This window comes from Puccinia triticina, chromosome 2A (assembly GCF_026914185.1).
Source record: "Puccinia triticina chromosome 2A, complete sequence".
Classification (NCBI taxonomy): domain Eukaryota; kingdom Fungi; phylum Basidiomycota; class Pucciniomycetes; order Pucciniales; family Pucciniaceae; genus Puccinia; species Puccinia triticina.
Genome location: NC_070559.1, coordinates 4,893,319 through 4,918,424, shown reverse-complemented (window position 1 = coordinate 4,918,424; position 25,106 = coordinate 4,893,319). Strand labels below are relative to the sequence as shown.

The following is a 25,106-nucleotide window of genomic DNA, read 5'->3' as shown; positions in this document are numbered from 1 at the left end:
ATTTGGACTCAAGTTTGTGTATATTTGAAAGGTGCCTGAAGAGATTTTTTACCATTTTGCTCTTTTTCCACAGTTTCAGACACAAGGTTATCTAATTCCATTGTCATATTCAAAGTGGTTCCCAACTGATTTAAATCCCCAGTAATTATCAATTACAAAGATAATTGGTGATTCTCTTACCAAATCAGAAAACAAACAGTTAAACTTTGGCCTAGACTCCTAGTCAGAAATCCCTCACATTTCCATCTTTCTGCATCACTCTTGCATATTTATCAGGTATCCTTTACACAAGACAACTGAACTGGTTCACACTTAGCTTAGATCAGAGCAATAACACCGACTTGCAAAAGTGCATGCAAGTCACATCTGGCCAACTTTGAAACCCCCTAATAAATCAACTGCCTTTCCCTTTTTTTGTTACTATCTCCCAACACTCAAACAGGAGGGCACTTTCATCAGCATTCACCTACAGAATAACTCATATTATCACTAGTGGAGTTATTCAAGCACTTCAAGCTCTTTCATCATGGAACCCTGAGAAGTCCCACATTGGCTAGTACCCTGTTCCCCAGTAGGGACTTTGACAAGGTAGGTGGTAAGGTGAGGTCATTCATAAAAATGGCCAATAAATGACTACCAGCAATTCATGCTTGGGGGGGGGGGGCACCAGAGCCTCATTTCTTTTTGATTATCCACTGTACATGATTGTATTGAGAGATGAGAGAAAGAGACATTTTAGATTACCAAAATTATCAAAAGAAATGGAGAAAAAGAGAAAAGGGAGATGTAGTTCACATACATGCATGTGCACATTTGCATATCAGTGAAATCTACATAATAATGAACAAACCAATTTATATATGTACAGAACACACTGATTTATATACAGATAGGTTTATAGGTGTGTGTGTGTGTGTATGTGTAATATGGAGGGCATGTGACAAACTAACATCAACTCTGGGTGTAATCTCTTCAGAGAAAGGATGGAAGGGTTGGGATTTGGGAGGGGAGGATTGGCTGGGAGGGCTGGAAAGCAACAGTCAGGACAAACTGAGATAAAGAGAAAGAAAAATACTAAAAAACTTAACAGGAAAAGGGTGAGAGGGAGAGAGAAAGTAAGAAAGGGCCAATTGATGAAGGTTGTTCCAGCCAAGGCAAAAGTTTAACTTATGGCACCGGTAATCTAAATGTATGTGTGTGTTCATGTATTATATAGGGGAGAGAGTGGGGAAGGGAAGGTTGAAGCAAAGAAAGTTTTATACATGGAGTGAGGGAGGGACAGGTATGGTAGATTTAGAATTAAGGGAGGGAGAGTTAGGAATAGATCCTTGCTTAGAATGTTTGAAGTTCCAGTATCGTTTCAAGACGGTCGGGGAGAGATACTTGCGGGCGACCCGATTGAAGCTGCTATCTCTATTGAGGGTATCTTCGGGCGAGAGGTCAGAGGCGGAGTTCAAGAGCCCATCGGTAGCGATTGAGATGCGTTCGTCCAAGAGATGATGCCACATATGGTACGCGAATTGGCCGGTCCATTCGAGTCTGAATCCGGGCAAGTCGGGGGCCAGCTCCCCGTGCTGAAGAGCCTCGATATCGTCGGCTTTCTCGGGCAGATATTCGCCTGACAACGGGCGGCCCAGTTCGGCCAGGGTCATCCGGAAACGACTGCTGGGCGGCTGCAGTCCTTCGGTCCCCTCGGGATTGGACATCGGGGGTCGTTTCGCCGGCGGCACTGGGGCCGGGCTGGATGGAGGCCCAGTCGGCTTTTGGAGCGTGCCATGGACCCATTTCAGAGCTGGGTCATCCCACAATGGCGTGAAGAATGACTTGTGGTCTAAGACGGTGACTGGCGTGTTACTCTCGGAGGCGTTCTTGGCCAGCGTCCATGGCAGTTTGACCGAATGATAATTCCTAGATCATTCCCCAAAGAAAGGCGAAACTCTCAGTTGCCAAAAAGAAAAGTAGGAACGACAAGTAGTGCAAACATACCAAATCCCACCACCTCTGAATGGTCTGCCACGAAAGGTGCGATAGTTATCCCACCAAGTGTTCAAGAATGTTGCGTTCTTTTTGCTGATGATCACTGCATTGCAAAGACCGTTGATCTGGACAGGGTTGTGGAAGGTGCCTTCGGCCTGTTCGACGCCGAGGACGACTTCCTCGTCGCCGGTCATCAATTCGTCGAACGGCCTGAGTACGATGACATCTGTGTCGATGTAGACTCCCCCGTGTTCTTGGAGCGCCCTGAGCCGAATCACGTCGGACTTGTGCGAGATATCTAGGATGGGATTTCCGAAGACCTCCTTGGGATCTTCGACGTGATGTATCTCGAAACCCGGCAGTCGGACGATTTCATCCCACCAAAAGTTGGTACCCGGTGGGGGCACGCTCCCGATGATCATATGGGCCATCGTCCGGCGGGGCCTGATCTGCTTGACGCCAGAGGAGATCGAAAGCCATTGGAGATACGAAAACACGCCTTTTCCAGGGGGTACGACATGGAGGATCGAGGGTATCGGATCAGAGTTTGAGAAGGATTGGGCGGATGGAAGGGATTGATAGCCGAATCGGTTGAGGAGGAAGGGGATTTGTTTTTGGCTGCGTACGGCAGCGTCGGCTTGGAATTGGATGGAGTTCCAACGGAAGGCGTCCTCCTGATCGAGGTAGCTTGATCCGCTCGACAGCCACCACTGAGAGATTGATGGCAGAGAGAACGGACTGAAGGGGAATGAGATGAGGAGCAAGGTGGCAGAGATGATAGAGGTGAAGGCGATGATGATCAAGAACCGACGGGGTCGGAAATGAGCAATGAATTTATCTGTTGGGCCTAGTTCGACGAGCGTGTAGAGAAGATAGCGGAGGTGGCGATATATTCGAGAGATTGATGAGCTGACTGATTTGGACCACCAGTCGATAGACGAGGGCGAGGGGGGGTATTGAAGTTCATTTGCGTCGCCAAGGGAGCTGGAGGAGGTCGATGAGAATGACTTGGAGGGGAGGAGAGTGGTGCTGGAGGAGGAGGAGTTGCTAGAGATGTTGTTGATGGCTGAGGTGGTGTTGGCGTTTGTGGTGGTGGCGGTGGTGTTCGTGGTGGAGGAGGAGGAGGAGGATGAGGCAGTCGTGTGGGTTGGCGGGTCGTCGTATCTGCTGTCCTTCGTGGGCAGGGGGACATAGCGAGGTGGTTTGGCGGAGATGGATAGTCTTCGTAGGACCATGGCTGGCTTTTCAGTGCTGGTGGTTGGAGTTCGTCGATGTTGGTTGGTGGTTGACTTGCTGTGGACCATCTCGACTCCTCCAGTGGCGCAAACCCCCCGGTCGAACACTCCAAGCTCCGAGGGGATTCCGGGTAATTCATACATATTCTGCAACTACCCCCTTTGATTTCTTCTATAATTATTTACGTATTTACATACCGAAGTTCATCGAGAACACTATTTAAGATTATTTAATTAGCATGATGACCTTCTAATCCAGAATACATGCCCTGAAACGCGTGCTGCTGCAGCCACTCCTCCGGAAGATGAGTTAAGTCATATCAGTAGGATAGACATGCATGAGCTTCACATAAAGGCCTCCCTGGGGACCCTGTACGCAGGGGGTCTGTCACATGTAAAAGCTTGCCCAGCAACCTCCCTCAACCACCAAATTCTGGTGCGGATCCTTTAGGCCCACCCAATCCCCATTTTTAACAGATTCATCATTGTGTATCACTTGCTTGAGTGGTACATGAGACCTTGAAGCCTAGCTTCTTCTTGTGATTTGCTTCATGTGTGCTTGTCTTTCTTTAATTTCTTTTAGATGTGTCTTCATCCAAAAAAAGGAATGTAAAAAGATCTGAGGGATCCATCTCAGGCTAGTTCTCTGCATTGAAATATATGTTGGTCCCTGTGAGATCAGCTGAGTGTCCCAGCTACCCAGAATACCCTAACTTAACACAAGTCCCTCCTGGTGGGAGGCTTGCTGTGGCTGGCCACAAAGAGGCCCCTCTCACAGGGAGGGACTTGCGTGTAATGTCAAAATGTTGGCTGGAAAGAAATGGCCAATGGCTGGAGGGAAAATGTTGGGCCACAGCCAGCCTCCCCCTCAGCTCCTGTGGACCTACCTCATAGCCAAATGAAACTTCTGGGCCTTGCTTTCATTTGGCGCTTGTCTCATCTCCTCAATCCCAAAAGTTTTCCCTGTACTAGTATTTTAAAAATAAATAAAAAGTTGAAGAAATGTAAACCAAGGATCTACAACGCACATGCCTTGTGGATCTTGGATTCAAAAATCCACATATCTCTGCAGATATTGCACCTGTATGTAGCCAGCTAATTGTAGCATTTTCTTGCAGATATGATATTCACTCTTGCAGATTTGCAGAAAATCCAAAAATGGATCTTCAGAGCAATGAAACATCCTGCGGGATTCCTTTGACCTTCAAAACGGATTCCTTCCATCAGTTTTTGAGTGTTTCACTCAAAAAGTTGGGGGTTACTGCCCTTAAATCCGTCTATTCAGTTTTCTTTGTACATATTTGGTTTATTTTTAAATAATTTTCTAGTGATTTTGGGACTAAATATCCTTCCTTTCCCTGCCAGCCTGCAGACATTATCCATAAGCCTCTCCTGCAGAGAGCCCCCCGGGTGGGGTCCCCCAGACCCTCTGTTTGAGAGGCTTAGTTAAGCTAGCAGAATACCAAACTGGTATTTTTTTTTTTAAAAAAAAAAAAAGCTGCCAGTCCCCAACCCTCAAATCTGTCCCTGGGGTCCAGCCCTGCCACTGCCTCCCCCCCTCTGCAAGGCAAGCACCCCAATCATCCCCCATTGCTCCAAGCAACAGTGAAGCCAATCCAGCACATGTATTGTTATTGGTTGATATTGGATTGGGTTTGAGTCCAATACACATGTATTGGTATTGGATTGGGTTGCCAATACAATCCAATAAGTTTGATTGGGTCACCAATACCATCCAATACATGTGCATTGGTTCACCAATACAATCAAATACTTGGTGTATTGGTGGATCTTTACTGTATCTTTTTTTTTGATGTGATACACAGTATTGAATTGATGCAGGGAATTATCTAACTAAACTCTTCTTTAAATGCCCAAAACAAGTCAGTAGCATGATGTACCATTCCAAACAGAAATTCATCATGATTATCTCCCCTGAAGTATACAACAGAACTTGAGCTCAAAATTGAAGTTGGAATTCAAAACCTCAAATGTAATATTGCCAGCCAAGAACTTACACTTAGATATCAGGAAAACAACACCAATCACCAAATTTTGGTAAGATTTTGGGGTTCCCTCCAGTCAATATTTGTAGATTGTTCAGCATCTGTTCCAGGATTTTCCAGAAGCTTTAGGTGGCATATGTCTTTATGAAGTTCAGGAACTTTTTGGAACATTTTGTTATGAGCTGCACGCGCGCCGTACACTATGTCACGCCTGGGACATGTTGTATTTAGTACATGTCACAGCTCTCCATCCTAAGGGAGAGCGGAGGAGAGATCCCAAACTCTCCTCATCTAGCAATCTACATAGTTTGCCAAGACAAGACAGGACTAGGTCTTTCTTCTCTATAGCTTCGACCATAACATATTGCTAGATCACCTCAAGAGAACAAGGACCAATCGAACCAAAAACCAGACACCGAACAGAACAAGCTGATCCGTCGGATCCGAATAGAACGAACTGAACCCAGAAACCGAACAGACACGAACTGAAGAACCCAACCCAAACCTGTAACCAAGATGGACGCCGCCGCCGTCGCCGCATTACAACAACAACTGGCCGACCTGATGGCCGTCGTCAACAAAGAACGTGGCCTCCGTCAACAAGCCGAAGCCGCTAGACAAGAAGCCGAGAATGCCCGTCAAGCGGCCAAGAATGCCCGGCAGCAAGCCAAGAACGCCCAACCACCACAGGACGCTCAGGTCCCAGCCAACAATCAACTGGTCGCGGTAGCCCAACAACCTATCCGTGCCCCGAAGATCGGAGTACCGGACAAGTACGACGGCTCACGAGGCGTCAAGGCCGAAGTTTACGCAAGCCAAGTGAGCCTCTACATCCTTGCAAACGTTGCAGCGTTCCCGGACGACAGATCACGAATCATATTCGCCCTTTCGTATTTGACGGGACAAGCAAGCAGTTGGGCTCAGCCTTGGATGCACAAGATCTGCAAAAATCGAGCCGCCACCTACAGCGAGTTCACGGATGCGTTTGAGGCTATGTTTTACGACACGGAAAAACAAACAAAAGCCAAACGGTCATTACGACTTCTGAAACAGACAAAATCAGTCAGCCAGTACACACATCAATTCCTGCTATACGCTCACGACACGGGATGGGAGCCACGGACCCTCGTCGGCCTGTACACTCAGGGCCTGAAGAAGGAAGTCCGCATAGCCCTAGTACTATCTCGCACCCAGTTCGACACCCTGGCGGCGGTTTCCAACATGGCTCTTAAAATCGACAACGAATTGAATGGGCTTGACTCCAGCACCATCCCCTCAACCTCAACAGCGGATCCAGATGCGATGGACATATCGGCAATGCGTGGGCAGATGTCTGAATCGGAGAGGGGCAGGATGATGAGGGAAGGGCTGTGTTTTCGTTGCGGCAAACAGGGTCACCGAGCACGAGAGTGCCCCGACAAGGGCAAGGGGAAGGGAGCTGTACGCGTGGCCGAGATGGAGGAGCTGGACCAGTGGAGAAGCGGAGCGAGGAGGTTCGAGAATGGGAGCGTAACGGAAGGGTCAAAAAAAGACGGAGCTCGGGACTGATGGGTATGCCCCTCCCGAGCTCACACAAGGAGCTATTAGTTAGTGTTGGCGCTAGTGATTTGGTTAACAGTAATACAACAATCGATCCCCGACTGTTCATTTCTTTCAACCTCGCGCCACACACCCTCCTTGAGCATACCACGACCAATATTTCCCATCCAACCAGATTTCTGGTGGATTCAGGGGCCACACACAATGTGCTGAGCCTCGCGTTCGCAGCAAGAACAGGCCTGCTAGCCCTGGCGTCCTCGTGCAACAGGACAATAGCAGGGTTCAACGGATCGACTAAGAGGTCCTCGTATGAGCTGGACCTTAGACTCAACCACTCGACCGAGCCGGCTAAATTTATTGTTACACAACTGAAAGACTCGTATGATGGCATATTGGGAATGCCCTGGATCAAATTATTTGGACACCGCATTGACTGGAGGACGAATTCACTTCGATTGGACAAAGGCTACATTGCGACCGCAGCGGCGGTTTTGTCTTATCCGACAAAAGCCTTGTCAGACGGGAGGGAGCCCGTGAGGCAAGCGAGGATAATTGACGAGGGAGTGTGTGCTTCGTGCACGTTAGCACTCCCGCAATGTAAGCTCGATTTCATTCCTTTACCTGCGGTTATAGAATCAACTGGCAAGCAGGATCCTCTCCTAGAAAACACTACCCACAGGACACCAACAAACCACACTGCCACGGCCGATGACCCGGACCAGGCTAAGGATTTCGCAGCCGCAGAATCGGCTTCGTCTTATCCAACAAAAGCCTTGTTAGACGGGGAGGAGCCCGTGAGGAAAGCGAGGATAATTGACAAGGGAGTGCGCACTTTTAGTGGGATAACGCCCCCACAATGTGAGTCCCCACCCCACCAATCCCTTAGACTCAATGAAGCAGCTGGCAAGCATTTATGTCCATTAGAACTTGAAACACCGGCGGCCATCGGTACGACCAAGGCATCATGGTCAACTTCAGCCCGGATCGCAGCAAAGGCAAAGCAAGCAGACCCGATTAAAAGAGCGGAGGAAATTGTCCCACGATGCTATCATCGGTATCTACACCTATTCCGAAAAATAGGAGCCCAGAAGCTACCACCAAGACGGCAATATGACTTCCGGGTGGAACTGCTGCCTGGCGCGACCCCTCAAGCCAGCAGGATTATCCCGCTATCGCCCGCGGAGAATGATGCAATGGACACATTAATCCGCGAGGGCCTCGAACACGGGACCATCAGACGGACTACATCCCCTTGGGCGGCTCCGGTGCTATTTACAGGAAAAAAGGACGGCAACCTGAGGCCCTGTTTTGACTACCGCAAGCTCAACGCGGTTACAGTTAAAAATAAGTACCCACTACCCTTGACTATGGATCTGGTGGACAGTCTACTGAATGCAGACAAATTCACCAAACTGGACTTACGGAACGCGTACGGGAATTTACGCGTAGCGGAGGGAGACGAAGACAAACTCGCGTTTGTGTGCAAAGCAGGACAATTTGCGCCGCTAACGATGCCGTTTGGCCCGACCGGGGCGCCGGGATTCTTTCAGTTTTTCATCCAAGACATCCTACTCGGGCGCATCGGAAAGGACGTAGCGGCTTACCTGGACGACATCATGATCTACACACAAAAGGGGTCTAATCATGAGGATGCGGTTAGTAGTGTACTGGAAACGTTGGGCAAGCACCACCTATGGCTTAAACCCAAGAAGTGCGAGTTTGGACGGGACGAGGTTGAATATTTAGGCCTCTTGATTTCATGCAACCGGTTGCGTATGGACCCGATGAAATTCACGGCCGTGACTGAATGGCCGGCACCCACCAACGTCACAGAACTTCAACGGTTCATTGGTTTCGCCAACTTTTACCGACGATTTATTGATCATTTCTCTGGCACCACGAGACCACTACACGATTTGACAAAGGGGGATCGAGCTTTCCAATGGGACTCACGGTGTCACTCGGCGTTTGAACAACTGAAGACGGCGTTTACTACGGCGCCGGTATTGAAGATTGCGGATCCCTACCTACCGTTCATCCTGGAGTGTGATTGCTCAGACTTCGCCCTCGGTGCAGTACTTTCACAGGTTTGCACCAAGGACGGCGAACTACACCCGGTGGCGTTTCTATCCAGATCTTTGATTCAGGCCGAGCGGAACTATGAAATTTTCGACAAAGAATTACTGGCAATTGTGGCGTCCTTCAAAGAATGGCGACACTATCTAGAAGGCAACCCACACAGACTGCAAGCAATAGTGTACACGGACCACCGTAATCTCGAGAGTTTCATGACAACAAAGAAACTAACAAGGCGGCAAGCGCGGTGGGCCGAAACACTAGGGTGTTTCGACTTTGAAATTGTTTTTAGACCCGGTAGACAGGCCACCAAACCGGATGCGTTATCCAGACGCCCTGACCTAGCCCCAACAAAAGAAGACAAGCTATCATTCGGACAACTCCTCCGGCCGGAAAATATCACGCCGAAAACTTTTGCGGAGGTTGCAGAGCTCGACTGCTGGTTTGTGGACGAATCTTTTGAGGCGGAGGAAGCGACGAGGTGGTTCGAAGTGGACGTCATGGGAATCAAAGACCTGGGGGAACCGGAGGAGAGGGCAGACGCCATACTACCGGACACCGAATTGCTAAGTCTAATTCGAGTTGCTACTCCCAAGGACCCACGACTAGCTGAGCTAATAGACAACCTGAAGGGACAGACGGGTCGACAAGATGAATCTGCGTTCATTAGCGTAGACGGGCTAGTGTATAGGCGGGGGAGGATCAAGGTTCCGGCAAACGACAACATCAAGACTGCCATATTACAGAGCTGGCACGACAGTCTATTAGCGGGCCACCCGGGGAGGGCTAAGACTCTGGCGTTGATTAGACGCTGCTTCAACTGGCCATCGATGAAGAGGTTTGTGAACCGCTATGTCGACGGGTGTAGCTCGTGTCAGCGGGTAAATCCGTCACTGTTAAAACCATACGGAGCTTTAGAACCACTACCCATACCCGCAGGACCATGGACCGACATCTCCTACAACCTGATCACCGACCTCCCGAAGTCAAATGGCCACGACTGTATCCTGACAGTGGTAGACCGGTTGACGAAAATGGCACATTTTCTCGCCTGCCATAAATCAGTCACAGCGGACCAACTAGCAGATCTAATGACTCGACAGGTGTGGAAGTTACACGGGACGCCCAAGACCATTGTATCTGATAGGGGGAGCATCTTTATTTCTCAGGTCACTAAAGAGCTGAACAAGCGCCTCGGCATCAGACTCTGTGCTTCCACCGCCTACCACCCGAGAACAGATGGCCAATCCGAGATTGTGAATAAGGCCGTGGAGCAATACTTGCGTCATTTCGTCACCTACAGGCAGGACAACTGGGATAACCTACTAGCAACGGCTGAATTCGCGTACAACAACAGTGAACACGTGAGCATTGGGATGTCGCCCTTCAAGGCCAACTACGGATTCGAGCCGACATTCGCGGGGATACCGTCGTCGGAGCAATGCCTACCACAAGTGGAGGCACGACTACAAGAGCTAGCCAAGGTGCAAGAGGAATTAGCGGCCGGCCTGGAAGGTGCGCAAGAGGTCATGAAGGCCCAATTTGATCGCGGCGTCCGCAGCACGCCAAAATGGACAGTAGGCGATGCAGTGTGGCTCAACGGTCGAAAAATTTCAACGACGCGGCCTAGCGCGAAACTGGCTCATAGATGGCTAGGCCCATTTCCAATTGTTGAAAAAATCTCACATTTGGTATATAAACTGACACTGCCTCCCTCAATGAGAGGGGTATACCCAGTTTTTCATGTTTCAGTTCTCAGGAAACACGAGCCGGATAGCATTGTAGGACAACAAGCGGCGCAGCCAGATCCGGTGGTGGTGGAGGGCGAGGACGAATGGGAGGTCGAGGAGATATTGGATTGCAGGAAACGGGGAAAAAGACTGGAATATCTGATCGGCTGGAAAGGTTACGAGCCGCAACACAACTCATGGGAACCAGAAGATCACTTGAAAAACTCTAAACAACTACTGGACGAATTCAACACGGCATTTCCACAGGCGACGATGCGACACAAACGGACAAGGAGATTATGAGGGTTAAGCTTTTTTACCCACAGGGTTTTTTTAATGCTGCCCGGGGAAGAGAACGCAGAGCCGGGGGCTTGGGCGTTAAAGGCGGGATAGTGTTATGAGCTGCACGCGCGCCGTACGCTATGTCACGCCTGGGACATGTTGTATTTAGTACATGTCACAGCTCTCCATCCTAAGGGAGAGCGGAGGAGAGATCCCAAACTCTCCTCATCTAGCAATCTACATAGTTTGCCAAGACAAGACAGGACTAGGTCTTTCTTCTCTATAGCTTCGACCATAACACATTTCAAAGAGATTAAGCTCTGAAAACACTATTATGATCTGCATGGCATTAGAAGACCCCAGGATTGGGTTTGGCTAAGGTTTTGGTGGTGTTCCTTAGTAGGAAACCGGCCAAAATGGGTGCACAGTAGCACACCCCATTCCTGGAGTGTGATAATGCCATGTGTTAAGAATCAAACTGAAGTAATTGCAAGTTATCAGAGAAGGAAAAACAACAAAGAGAAAAGAAACAAAAAAATACCTGAAGGCAAACACAACAATGAACAGCATGACAAAAGAAAAGATGAAGATAGAGGAAGAAAGAAAGAGCAGAATCAAACAAAAAAAAGTCAATAACAGCACAGAGACAAGTAAAATAAGAGTCCAACATACAACCAAAGAGATATCCAATTGAGGGAGTGATTGACAAGTTGAGGTGTTGAAGAGCTTTGAAGAACAATTGTTTGATGTCTTTGGGAGGAACAGATAGTCAAGAGTAAGATTGTTTGAGAATATCAATGATGGTGTTGAGCAAATTAATTGTGTGAGTTCCCCAAGGAAAAGAAAAAAGGGAAGGAGGTGTTGAGTTTAAGTATGTTGAGATTCAAGTTTATTGATGAGAAAGTTGACTGCAAAAGATTTTTGTGTTTATATGATGATTGAAGACTTATGTTGGAAACATGGGATGAGCAATTCAAAAAAGAAAAGGCAAGTGAGACAAGCAATGAGAGCATAAGATGAGCAGGAGGATTGTTTTGGGACTAGAGGAAAAAACAATGTGATTATGTCATATGACATTTTGAGTTTAAGTCTCAACACCATGCAGATAAAAAATATTGATTTCAGGGCTTTCTCTGTTCACTGTAAAATTTTGGGACCCTTTGGGGCACAGTGGGTATGGTTTTGGTTGTGTTCCTTGGTAGGAAACCAGCCAAAATGGGTGCACAGATGCCATGCTGCTCCCCATGTGATTTTGAGAGGGTTTTCTGCCCTCTGTAGAATTTTCGCGGGGCTTGGGCGCCGCAGTGAGGAGTTATGATTTTTTTATTTTTTGCCATTTTTGCAAAAATTACATGTCTGACTACCTCTTGTTATTTTCAATTTTGACTTCCAACTACCAAAATTTGCCTGGGTCAATTTCTGGTCTGTGGGACCCGGGTGCAACATTGAGGAGCGGTCCTCCCAACATAAATGATGTTTGGTAGTTGGAAATCAAAAAATAGGTAGCTGATTAATCAAGACCCTAAATTTATTGTTAACATACCAATATTGTAACAATTCTTTGTTTTTTACCATTGCTGTTAATGTTAACGTAAGTTCATTAAAATATTGCACCTCAAGGCCGGCAGGGAGGGGCAAATGTTGGAAAATACAATATCCAGAGCATTCATTTGACCCTCTTTATCTTGTTACCCAGCGGTTAATGTGTTATATTACTATTAATGTGAGTAACACATCAAAAAATATAACCCGTTACAATACAGGCCTGGGTTTAAAATTGGTGTTTAATGCTACTAGTACCAATAAAGCCTGATTTTAGTAACCACAAGCACTGATCTACATGGATAACAGTTGATTTTGCCAAGGTTTTACAACTTCTGACCTGTGAACAGGTTTTCCTTCTGGTTGAAAATTTTGACAGCCTTAGAAAAAAGAGAGGATCCCTTATATTGTGGCGGCAGTATTTGGTGTGGGTGAAAAACTTGTATACAGAGAGGCCAAGATTGTGCATTTCTGTGCAACACTGGATTTTGTATTTACTTTCAGACTCAAGGAGAGCCCACAACTGAAGGTGGCAATATTACACCATGTTTTACATGGACACCAATACTCAAACTTGAAATTTTTCCTTGCTGATTTGGTTGTGTAATATTGAAAAGCAAGCCACCAACAGCCTTCAGCAGGGTGGCTTGCACCCAGGCTATGTCCATTCCTTAGTTTAGGTAGCAAGAATTTTCAAATGTTTGTAATTCCTTGCCTCCAATTATTGGTATTGAGTTTGAAGACTGGATTATGTCCATCAAACCTACAGTTTTGGTTAACTTTAATTGCCCACTGTCTTATGTAGGTACACAATGACTCAAAACCCAACCTCTTCTGTTGCTACTAGGACAGGTATGGCAGCAAACCCTCTTGTCTATGCTCAAGTGAAGGCAGTTAGCTGAGATCAATGAATACACAAATGCCAGCAGATATGTCCTGATTACAAATATATCTTACGTTGACCGGGATCAGAGCAAGCTTACTATGACATGTAGTCCATCCCTTCTTCTGGTGGACATGCTCTGCCCACGTATCTGATTCATATCTCTTTCTGCAACAACATTAAAGATTAGCATGTGGTTTTGAACCGCCTTGGCATTTGAATTCAGAAGAGATGGCCAGAGGCTAGAGCAAGATCAATATGCTAAAGTTAAAACAACTGGAGAATCACATATTTTGTGGAGTAGGGGTTGGGGTAACCAATAATTGGTGTTGAAAAAATTGATAATGTAGATAATTTAACAAAATAGCCAGTGAACTAACCAGGAAATCCAGTGCTACTCCATTTTTAAAGAATAATTGAACGTTGCAAACTTTACAGCATGAAAGATTTTCTCTAAAGCAATAGAGGAAATTTTGCTGGGATCAGGTACGTAGTAAGTAATCTCTAAGCATATACTGTGCAATCAGGCTTCTCTTGCACCTGTTGTTCGCGCTATCTAAAATGGCCGTACAAATGAGCTGTTGGGGCTTGCGCTACGTACTGTACAAGCGAGAGTAGCTAAGGTTTACCTTCCTTGAATACAGATGGGATTTGGACAAGGGCAAAAAATGTCCCGAGCATTTCGGACATGATATTGGGACGGCAAGACACTTGGCGGTCTCCACAAAATTTTGCTTGGGGGTCTTTTGTTCATGCATCTCTCTTTGACCAGCCGCATAGGATCAATTACAGAAGTCTTTTGCTGCCTTTAGAGACCCTCCCTTGTTAGTTGACCACTCAACTGTCCTAACAAGTACATCCTCACCACCGTCCCCCGTGCATGCGTATCACCGGTTAATGAAAACTGGAAGGACTAATTATACATCTTCCTCCAGCTTTAAACTATCCAAGCTTCATGCTACACACAATCACATTTTGGGGTCAGCGTGCACAAAAAAAATGACTCTCTGGTTATTGTTGTAGCCCCATTGGGCTACGCACTCTGAGCCTCGCCGCAGTCGCGGTATCTTCCACATCCCGGACTCTGTCCGGGCTGTGAGTGCTATTATTATCATCATTGTCACCTGAGTCACTTCAGTTATCAACATTATGTTTGAACGCGTGTTACATAGCTTGAGAGAGAGCGAGATGGTTAGAACCCTAGACTGGCTTCTCTGGTTTCGGCTGGGCAATTGTAGATGGTAAGTACAGTAAAATTATGAGCTAGTAAGATTTTCCTTGTATCAGAGAATGGACCCGATTGGTGATGCCTTCCGGAATACATGTAATTCCAAGAGGATAAGAGACCTACTGTTAACTGAGAAACATCTGGTCATTTTTTGCCTCGAGGGCGTCAAGTGGTTGGGATTGACTAGGGTGTCTTTGGAGACAAGAGGACGAACTATCTCCTCAGTGCTTGGCTAGCTTCAGCTGATTTCTTCATCTTGAGACTTGCCCTGAAATATATCACGGTATGCAACCAAAATGCAGTGTGTTGAGAGTCGGATTCTGTCGAATGCCAGCTAAGCATTGGCGTGGCAGTGTACATAGCCACAGAGAAAAATACTTACAATCCACTTTATCTAGCTTCAACAACCCTTCGGCAAGTAGCCGTAAAGGAGAGTTAAAAAACCCACATTCGGCTCAGTGGAAAGTTTTCACATAGACTGTAGACTCACATAACATGTACAAACAAACAGCATCGCCTTTGTTCCACGATTTTTCAACGGCGCGTCAGGATTGGTCAGGTTCCGTTGGGCCAGTACTGTCACAGTGATGCCCCAAAGACTTGAGTTGTTGTTTTTTTTGTACTTGAGTAGACTTAAAAAGGACCTCCATCCCGGTCGAACTTCTTCTCCATCAGCTCAACTCCACTTTCCTCCCATCCAGACTCCCTCCTCGATGATCTCCTCTTCCAACAGACTACTAGTTTTCGCATTCCTTACTCGCATTCCTTACTTGAAGTTTCATCGCCTACATTCTGCTCGTAGTCCGGGTTACTCCTAACCCGTCCCTCTCAAACCTTGAGGTGACCAGTCAGCTCAAGCTCGATTCATTCGCAAACCTCAATACCAACGAGTTCTATCGACTCTTTGTCTTTTTTGACCGAGCTCTTCCTCCGGCCGTTTTCTGGAGAACGCTCTCACTCCGTCGCACCTGACCTTCACTCAAGCATTGCGTTTGAGCATCCACAATCGACTCAGTCATATTACTCTTTATCAAGTCTTCATCATGACAGCAATGCGACCGAAGATCTGACTATTATTGTCGTCCAACCCTACTGACTGGACTGTAGCCTTCCCTTTTGATGCATATGATTGAGATGGCTGAAGTTCAGGACTCCTTTGACCATGTCCTCAAGCCTTGTGATCCCTCAGATCATCTCACTCTTCGATCATTGAGATTGTTTTATTACTCACGAAGCAAGTCGCTTCGTTGCCAATCTTGCAGCTCATTTTTTGTGGGGTAGATATCCCCTAGAGCCGGGTTTCTTCAAGTTGGTTGTATCCAACCAAGTGTTCATAAAACACGCTCAGCTTGATATTTTTCTTGATCTTAGAATTGCATCGACTGGTCACCTTTTAAGGTGATGCACTCACAAACAGACACAACCAACACAGTCTTCTGCAAAATCCAAAAACCCGATCAATAGGATGGCATATGTGAGCTAGTATTTTTCTTCATCTTTGCGAGAAGACTTAAACGGAACATGCTAGCTAACCATTTTTAAATCTGCTTAGAATCAGCGCTAAACTTGACGAGATGGTCTTCTCCTACCAGGGGCGCGGTCTTGTCCGCTGAACCACCCCGAAAAGCTGTGTTTGCCTTGATTCGACGGGAACGGTCTCATGTACCATCCCAATATAATTTGATATTTCCTTTTTTTTAACTGAACAGGCGGGTGACCATGAGGTATGTAGTGGCACAGTTATCAGACTAATGATTTGCTTGACAGATTCCTTTGCTGATTTTTATGTTTCTACTACACAATGATTCAATCCTTGATTTTCAACAGCTTTCATTGTTGATCATCCACATGGCCACAAGGATAAATGTCTGAGCAATAGGGTATATCCTATGATGCCTTGACAAAGTCGCTTGTTGCATACGCCCGGCAATAGATCCACTTTAGGTTAGCCGCACATTTGGCCCCCAATATCACTCTCTTCTCCAACTAACCTACCCCTTCGTTATATCCAGTGCATCCAGTTGAGAGAGGTTGGTAGGTTGATTGGAATGATACCTCCAAGACCTCTGAGGTCATATCCTCGTTTTGCGGGCATTGCCCCCCACATCAGTTGCATTTGAAGTGCCTTCAGAACCAAAATATCGGGCAACGTTGCTCATCAGTCATTTTATTGATTGCACTTGTATATTTCAGCAGATGATATAGTTCATACTCCTCCAGTTTTAATATCCGGCTGTCAAGCGTTCATCGCGTTATGGCCAGTAGATGCTTAACATTCATTGCTCTGATTGACTACCTTGATATACCAAGAGAAAAAGAGCTGATTTGCAGTGAACAAGGAATGTCTTGAACTGTGGCTAACTGCACTTATATGTTGTTCAAGGGTAGACTTCTTGAGGGCTAATATCCGATCTTCTGGTCTTGGGACATATGATTATGCCATCATGTTTGTCTCTGCCAAGTGATATGATTACTCTGTATCGAACTCTAGTACTAGCTGATTGATGGAAACGATGGTATGAGGAACGAAGATATCACCTTCAAGTCCGTCGGAGGTTTTTGGATCCGTCTGAAATTTTGTTGAAGCTCAGCTTCCAAGGTATTCCATAGATGTTACTGCGGAAACTGCGTTGGCTTGAAGATGCGGGAGGCTGATGCTGGCCCAATGATGATGTCATGACATCCCGTGTGATCGGTGATGGCCTCCGAGGGTTTTCTCCAAGGCCAACTTCTTGGGAATCTCCAGCTTATCGCTGGCCGTTTCCTAGCTTCAATAACTTCACAGCTCAACGAGGATACATGTTATGCCCCTGTCCAAGCAGCGATTGACTCGAAGAGCAAAAGCAAGACGAACTGGACTGACTGTTGGTATCTCTCAGTCTCATGTCCTCATCATGGCGAACACCGTATGTTATACCTATCCCTTTTTCCGCCCTCCCTCCCCGCCTTACATTTTTGTACTTGATTCCAGTGAGAACGATTGTCTGATCCAAACTGTCTTGTCGGGAATCCAGAACTAACAAAGAACCCAGAACTAACAAAGAATCCAAAACTAACAAAGAAAAAAAGAAACAAGTTCTCCTCATTGACATCTCGACCACCGAGGTTAGTCCCTCTTCACCATTTTCCCTCTTGTCATGTCAGTTACTGACTCAGCATAAGTACTGTTCATAACAGATTATGGACACTAGGCTGGATCCTGGTCTCGACAACAGAACCTAGGTCGATGTCCGAACCGGTCCTCTCCAAACTCTTGAAAGTGTCTGAAGCGGCCGCCATTATCGATCTTTCGCCCCGCCCTGTGAGACCTCTCTCAGACTTGTCTCAAAACCATCAGTCGTCACTAACACCCCACAAAGCTCTGCTCTGATCCATCTTTGCGCCTTGGACCCACTCAGATCTCATATTGATCCGCTCGCCTCACATGGCATCAAAATTTGCTTGGGCCTCAAGTGCTGTTCGATTGTCGCGTACGCGGTCTTGAAAGGTATTGTGAGAGAGGTCAGCTTAGATGATGTTCTGTCTGGTTCCTAGATTCTTCAATCTCACCAGCCGTCTTTGTTTAGATCAAGAATTTGAGTGGCGATCAACAAGCAACCGACTTGCGCTTGGAAATTATTTGCTCCGACTAGCTGATTGGCGTGATCTTGGACTGCTCTCTCCAATACTCTCATTCTTCCTGAATTCAATCCAAATCATCCTCAATTTTTCCCTTTATAGTCTTTCTTTCCCCCATTGTCCTGGCCTAATCCGGCTGCTTTCACATTTGCTCGATCATAATGATTAGTAACATTATTCTGTCCCCTTGGCTTCTGTAGCCTGCGTGCTTCTCTTTTCTTTTTTCCCTGGGCTGGTATTAAGTTTGAATCAATTATGCCTGTGTCCTCAAACTTCGTGATGACATGTAACATTTGTGTTATGTGCAGCACTTGCCTCTTTGTATTAACGACAACATATCTGCTACATAGCCTTTGGAAGATGCAAAGAAACCAAAGCTTGAATGTAAGATATGCTAAAGAGAGAAAAGAAAAATGTTCAGCACTCGGCTCCCAATGCAGCTTGCTGTGGTTGCAGGAATTTTTGGGTCCCTAAGCTCTGTAGACACATGTTTTTTAGGCCCTGTTTGGCAGCGTCATATTACGCAGCGTAATGTTCAAAATGCAATACCATTACTTACATATTGTAATTTTTTTTTTTAGGATAGCCTTTTTAAAGTAAGCTGTCATAAAGCTTGATAGTTTACTTCCAAAAGATCAGGCCCAAAAATGATGTTTTACATAAAGTAAAGGGGCATGATAATAGCTGCCGGGTTATACATCATAAATGGTCGAATTTATGACGCGCAACAGGACCCTGGAAACCCCCTATAGAGGTGGGTAACCAAAAATCCAAGATTTGGCCAAAATTCATACATTTTCACAAGTCATTCATACCGGTTTCGTGCGTAGGCCCAGGGCTCTGCCCAAAAATCCATACAAATCTGGTGTGTATTGTGTTTTGAAGAATCCTTGGACGGATCTGCAGGATTTTCCTGGATTTTCGCCCAAGGTTCAAATTGCTGTCCTTTGGTTTTTACCCCTCCAAGGCCATGATGTCGTCATTGACAATCATCTTGGCCACAGCAGCCCGTAGTCAAGTGCACCCGGCCGGGCCCAGAGCAGTCAACTAGCATCCGGCCCTCCACCACCGTCCAATAAACCCAACCCTCAAAGCCTCAGCGACAAAATGTTGCTTTACGGGATCAATCTTTTTGCTAGGGAAACCCCACTTCCAGGGTGCCTCTCCAACATCAAGCACTGGCACATTCACCAAAATGATCCGCTACTGGCTCAACTCTGCTCTTTCCAATCTGTTCAGTAGGCTTGCAAAGGGCAAGCAACTCAAGGATAACAGCCTGACAAAGAGTGACTGGAGGGTGATGAGCAGCAAGATGAGGAGGGGCGAGTTCATCATTGATTTTGCTCTTGCTTGGTCCATCAGAATACCAAGACTTGTTCTCGAGCAAAAATAAGTCTCTGTAGGCGCAGCCCATTGCAGACAGGACTTAACTCTCACAATCTGGCAAAAAAAATATCTGGAAGTGTCGCAGGGAACTGTTTTTGTTTCACAATATGATGAACAATACATGAGTCAGACGCCAGCAGCATCACACAAGGCTGGAGCTTGCTTGCCTCGATGGTAGGTAGCGTTATCACATACAACAAAGGGGTTCATGTCAGGGTAGCATTTGATTCTAGGAAGCTTTTCAGCAGGGGAAAGTCAGTGGAAATTCTGATGATACTGGCAACTGATTGGCTCACCAAGTCAAATTCCAAAAAATACTCGGATTGGCGACCGGTGAACGGCTGAAAAGTTTTTGTGAGGGGCACCAGTCCTTCAATTGATATTGCTGGGAGAAAGCTGAGTCGGGCTACATTCTGATTGACATGGAGTCGCTCCAAGGGGGTACCTTGTGACAACGTGGCAAGAGATTGGAGCAGGTCCTTATTGCAGAAGGCACCCTCATCTAGACAGCCAACCAATCAAAAACTGTCAGCTTTGGGAGCAAAAAAAGACTGTTTGGTTGGATATAAACACCTGTTGACACTAAGAACTCAGCTGGATAAAACTCCATCTTCTCCATGAACGGTTATTTAGCGACCAGACATTTCCGAATGTTTTTGGTTTCAGGTTTTTTCAGGGTGATCGCCAAACATATGACAAGGTTACGGTGAACACCTGTGGTGCTGAGAAGGAATTTGGTTGAGCCGTACAGTTTCTCTTGAATCTCATGCAGAAACACGCCTGGTTCGAGTCGTACGAGCTTGATCATAAAGGCACATTTGTCTCGAGAGAGGGCCGCCGGTCGGCCACGTGTTTTGTAAGAATCTGGGTCCCTGATCACACACCGAGTTTCTTGGTAAAGATCCAGCCGTCGAGCAAACAAATGCCGCAAAATTGAACATCCAAGAAGCCGGCGAATTTATGGAAAAGACAGGCCCTCGAGGGCCATTTGGACGGCATGAACCTTTGTGTCCGGAGCGTAGGGCCGGAAACCCGTTGTGTGATGCGTATTGGTGAGGCCACCGTTGTTGAGAGAAGCGGACCGAAGGCTGCCGTGGTCGTGATTGGATGAGGTGGGACGCCTGCCAATGCTTGATCACAGCAAGGCATGTGATATGACAACTTGCCGCTGTGGGTGGCAAAAACCAAAGGCAAAAAGTGCTGCTGTGCAGCAGTAAGGACATAACTCTAAGTCATCGAGTTGCTCGTTTGTCCAAGAGTTCATCAAAACACAATACCCTTTTTTTTGGCCCAGAAACCCCACAGCGGGCCTTTTTGCGCAGCCAGCTTCGAGCTTAACAAAGCCTCACTGTGAGAGCCCCAAAGGGGCAGCCCCGCAGGGTCTCTGTCTCACAGAGAGGCTTACCTGGAAAAACCTGTACCTGGCCTGAGAGCCCCAGGAATATCCGCCTGTATTAGGCTTTTTTCACATTTTCCTTTTTTTAAAACTCAACTGTTCATCTGTTGAAGTCGCCCCTCGTGACTTAAGGAGTGCTCGGCATTGCGCTTCTTTTGATGCAATTTGAACCTTGTAGCTCCCAATATAAGGCCTGATCCTCCCGGTTGAAATTTCCAATCATGGAGGAAAAGTGGCCGTGTAGGGAGTGAGATTTACTGTACAGAACTGTACAACTCTATTAGTCATCTCAAAGGATTCTTGGAAAGTGAGCTCCTTTGAGCCAATCTCCAGCTCATGGGAGGAGGGCAATTGTGGCATGCCTACCACCAATTTGAAGAGGAGATGCAGGTCTTTCACTGGTTCAAGAGGCGGGCAACATGCCCTCTGGGAAGTGGGGGATTTGAGGGCACAAAGTTGGCCACCTGCAAAAAACACCAACTGCACACGGGGCTCTCACGCCAGGAATTGTGGATTTCATGCAAGTCCCTCCCTGAAGGGAGGTCGTACTTCGTGCAAGGCGCTTCGCGCCCCTGCCCCCCGGCAGGCAAGGGACTTGTGCTAAGTTCGAGCCAGCTTGCCGTTCTTTTCACTGCATAGCATCTTATAGGCAGCTGTAGCATTTTAAGTCAAAAAAATGAAAAACAAATAGATTAAAAACCACAAAAGATCAATTGGGAGCTTGTCCGCATTCCAAGAGGGGTGACCACGAGCTTTCTTCAAGTACTCAAGCACAACTTCAATGCCAAACTTTCCACACCTGAGATTTTATTTGCAGTTTTCAACACCAAAGACCATGTCCATGCTTTTATTCACAACATACCACATTCCCTCATCTTCTTCATCTTCAGGGATTATTGGAGGAGAGCTAAACTGCCAAAAGATTAAGTCATTTTGTGTTCCGCAAGGTATTGTGAATCTGATAGAGAGATTGAGAAGAATTTGTCAAACAGATCTGGAACAATAGTATTGACCAACATTTTTACAAAGATGAATTGGGGATTGAAATGAAGGGATATGCAATGAAATGAGCTGGACCAGGCTGGAGAAAATTCTGAACAAGTCCAGATGAGCTCTGATTTGCTCTGATGAGCCCGGACATGTTTCTACCTTTCTGAGAATTAGATTGAATTTCTGTGTATTCAAGTAAAATCTAGATTAAACAGGATTAAGCCGGCTACTAGTTGTGGGCTCTCAAACCCCCTAGAACCCCTCCTCCTTGCCGGCAGGCAGTTCAAAAAAACAAATTGTTGGCTGGCCTTGACTTGCTGCTGAGGGGGGGGGGGGGGGGGTTACCGGGGTGCTTTTCTGCTCAACCCTGAACTTTCATACAATCTTTGTTACCAACCCCCCAACCCCATGAGAAAAAAAGTACATTTTCCATGTGTACCCTCATGCCAAAAAAAGGCCATTCATACATATTGTCCTTTGTAGAAAGCTTGGACTCGAAGACCAGTTTGCTGTGCAAAAATATGGGCTTGTACGTTTCCCTTTTTTATCTGCTGTGTGGTTTTTGGCTTGTGGTGTGAATGACTGATTTTCACCACCATTCCCGATTCGGCCCCCCTACCCAGGAAATGATCTCCTCGGCCATCGTAGCGCCAACCTCCAGGCTGCCAAAATTCCAGCCATTGAAAGTTTCGACGGATTCGAAAAACTTCTAAATTATTCAAACGTTTTCGCAATGTCTCGGCTGGGGATTGATCTGTTTGGGAGGGAACATCCACCCCCGGGTTACCATTCCGCCTCCAAGCTCTACCGAATTTGCGGAATTAGTTCACCACCGGCAGTATTGACGGTAAGGAGGGCTAACTTTTATTGATTCTTGGACTAAATTCTAGATTAATCAATTGTTTCCAATAATTATTCCAGCCACAGGTGATTGATTGCAGCACAAGTTTTTGGCTCTTTTACCCAAAGTCTGCAAGAACCTCAGCCGAAAATACCTACAGGATGATCAAATCCGCAAAAAAGTTTATGATCCAGGTCTCTGCTACATCGACCCTTGAGGAGTTTTACAAGACCGTCGCACAAGCGTGCGACAAGCAGTTCGATGGTGCGGCGCAATTGATTTGTGATGCTCTCGAAACTGGCTACCCGCCTATGGATTGGAAGATTTCGATGAATCTTCCAGCTGCCAATGAATTCAAGACGATTTCCGATTATCGAGTCAAAGACGTTGCAACCTTCACCCACTGGATGGCTACAGTCCTCTCCAACGGCAAGGACCATACAAAGGCAAGCCTGGATCTTGCGATGGTCAACCCAGAGGTTGTTGCCAAAGAAGCCAAGGCTGTTGTCGAAGTCAAGAGGCACCTTGTGACCCAAAAGGCTGCCTCAAACGGCCTCCTCCTTGATTCCGGGAGATCCATCAAGGAGGGCTTTGCCCGGCGATTTCAATGCAATCAATGTGATTGTCAATCAAATTTTTGCCGCCCACCCACTGAACCTGAAGTATGAACAAAAACTACCTGTCTACATTGCTCCCACCGATCCAACCCGATACAGTCCTCTCACTTTGACCATTGTCCAAAAGTGGGCGCAAGCGATTGTGAGTACAAAATCTGACCTTTTATATTCCGTTTGGATACTAAATGCATTTCATATCATGTGTTATAGTTTAAAGGGCAGGACGGAGTGACGGTCGAGACCCCCCCCCCGCCCATTTTGAAATTTGAGATGCTTTCCACCCGAAAGAAGCGCAAGCTCAGTGACAACTCAAGCATCCAGATTGACAGCCTCGCCGTGGATTCCGATACCTCGTTGGTAGTCAATCTCGAAGAGAACCTCCTGGACAAATACCTCGAGTTCGTCAAGATTCCTGTTCGCGAGAGAGAGGGCATTGTGAGTATCCGGGTAGACAACAAGGCCACAAACCCCAAGATATTCCGATCAAAGAATATCACCCGAGAAATCATGAAAGGCTGGGGTCTACACGATGTCTTCATTGCCCAGTTACGAGATCATGTGCAAAAGTTTGAAAAATCGAAGTCCTCTCAATAGTCTATTCACTAATCTGAAAATAATTACCCCTTCAAGCATGCTAGTTTAAAATAACCAACCATTTGTAGCCTTAAAAAGAAATTCGCTTGTTTTTATATATATATCCGAGGGCATTAGTTCTAGCTTAAGACTTTAAAAACCACTCTTGCAAACAACTGAACATCTAGCTTGTATTTTTTCATACATTTGCATAGCCTGACACATTTATTAAATCCTTAACAAAAACTGACAATAATAGTGGCCTTAAAGATATGAATTTGAGCCCCTTGGCTCAATAAATTGAGCATATCAAGTGGTTTGCATTCCACATTGTTTATGCAGCCCATCTAGTGTTTCAGTGTCCAATTTTAGGACCTGTTCCGGATGATGATGGAGAGAGGGATCGGAAGACGGAGCAACCAGGTTTGGGGGGAGATGGTGGTCGATAGTTTCGCCTCGAAGGGGATGATTGACCGTGGATGCGCCGAGGATAGCCTCGGCTTTCTCGTGGATCACTTGGGTCCCAATCGCCAATTGAGCGCCCAGCTTGAGCACTTCTAGGTTCGTGTTCTTGGCGAACGAGCTTGTGCCTTTCTGGATCCCGCGACTCAGCCGGCCATCTTTCTTCTTCATCTCCTCAATCGGCAGGAGCACCAGATCCGCAATCCCCGTCCCCAGATTCACCACCGATCGCACCGGCGCGATCCCTGAGATCAGGAACTTCTTCCAGGTGGATGTGGGGACGATAATACACGGAGAATTTGATTCAGTGTTGTTTAATTTTAATGGTAAAAACCAAATTATGTACTACACAAAACAAGACAGCTAAGACTATTTTTGAATAAGATACAATAAATTTTTGTTGGGTAAAAGGGTTCAGACTCGAGGCTTGGGTTGGGAAGAGGACAGTATCAAGTGTCCAATGCAAGAATTACAATCATGTGAGCTAGGATAAAAGTCTTTCTTAAGGCTTGGCTTTGTGAGGTTAGGGAGTACGATTGACGAAGTGAGAAGAAAAAATTGTTCAGTTGGGTGGAACACAATACCCGCAGTGGTCATACACTTTACGAGCAAAGTCAGCAGTCAGGATATCCCCAGCTGCCAGGCGAATTTCCCATTCGGAGTCGTTTGACCGATTGAGGATCTGTGAAGCTCGCAATCAATGTTTGATTGAGGCAAAACCGAGC

At 46.5% G+C, this 25,106-nt stretch overlaps 2 protein-coding genes across 2 annotated transcripts; both read right to left on the bottom strand.

The window, feature by feature from the left end:
• Nucleotides 1-1,256: 1,256 nt before the first annotated feature.
• Nucleotides 1,257-3,281, bottom strand: PtA15_2A530 (uncharacterized protein; the record flags this gene model as incomplete). Its single annotated transcript, XM_053166559.1, has 2 exons — nucleotides 1,257-1,908; nucleotides 1,987-3,281. The coding sequence occupies 2 exons, from the start codon at nucleotides 3,279-3,281 to the stop codon at nucleotides 1,257-1,259; spliced, it is 1,947 nt and encodes a 648-aa protein (XP_053017768.1).
• A 19,196-nt stretch (nucleotides 3,282-22,477) lies between these two features.
• On the bottom strand, nucleotides 22,478-24,552 carry PtA15_2A529 (uncharacterized protein; the record flags this gene model as incomplete). The annotated part of the gene is made up of 2 exons (XM_053166557.1): nucleotides 22,478-22,597; nucleotides 24,295-24,552. 2 exons carry the CDS (start codon nucleotides 24,550-24,552, stop codon nucleotides 22,478-22,480), a joined length of 378 nt encoding a protein of 125 aa, XP_053017767.1.
• Nucleotides 24,553-25,106: the final 554 nt, after the last annotated feature.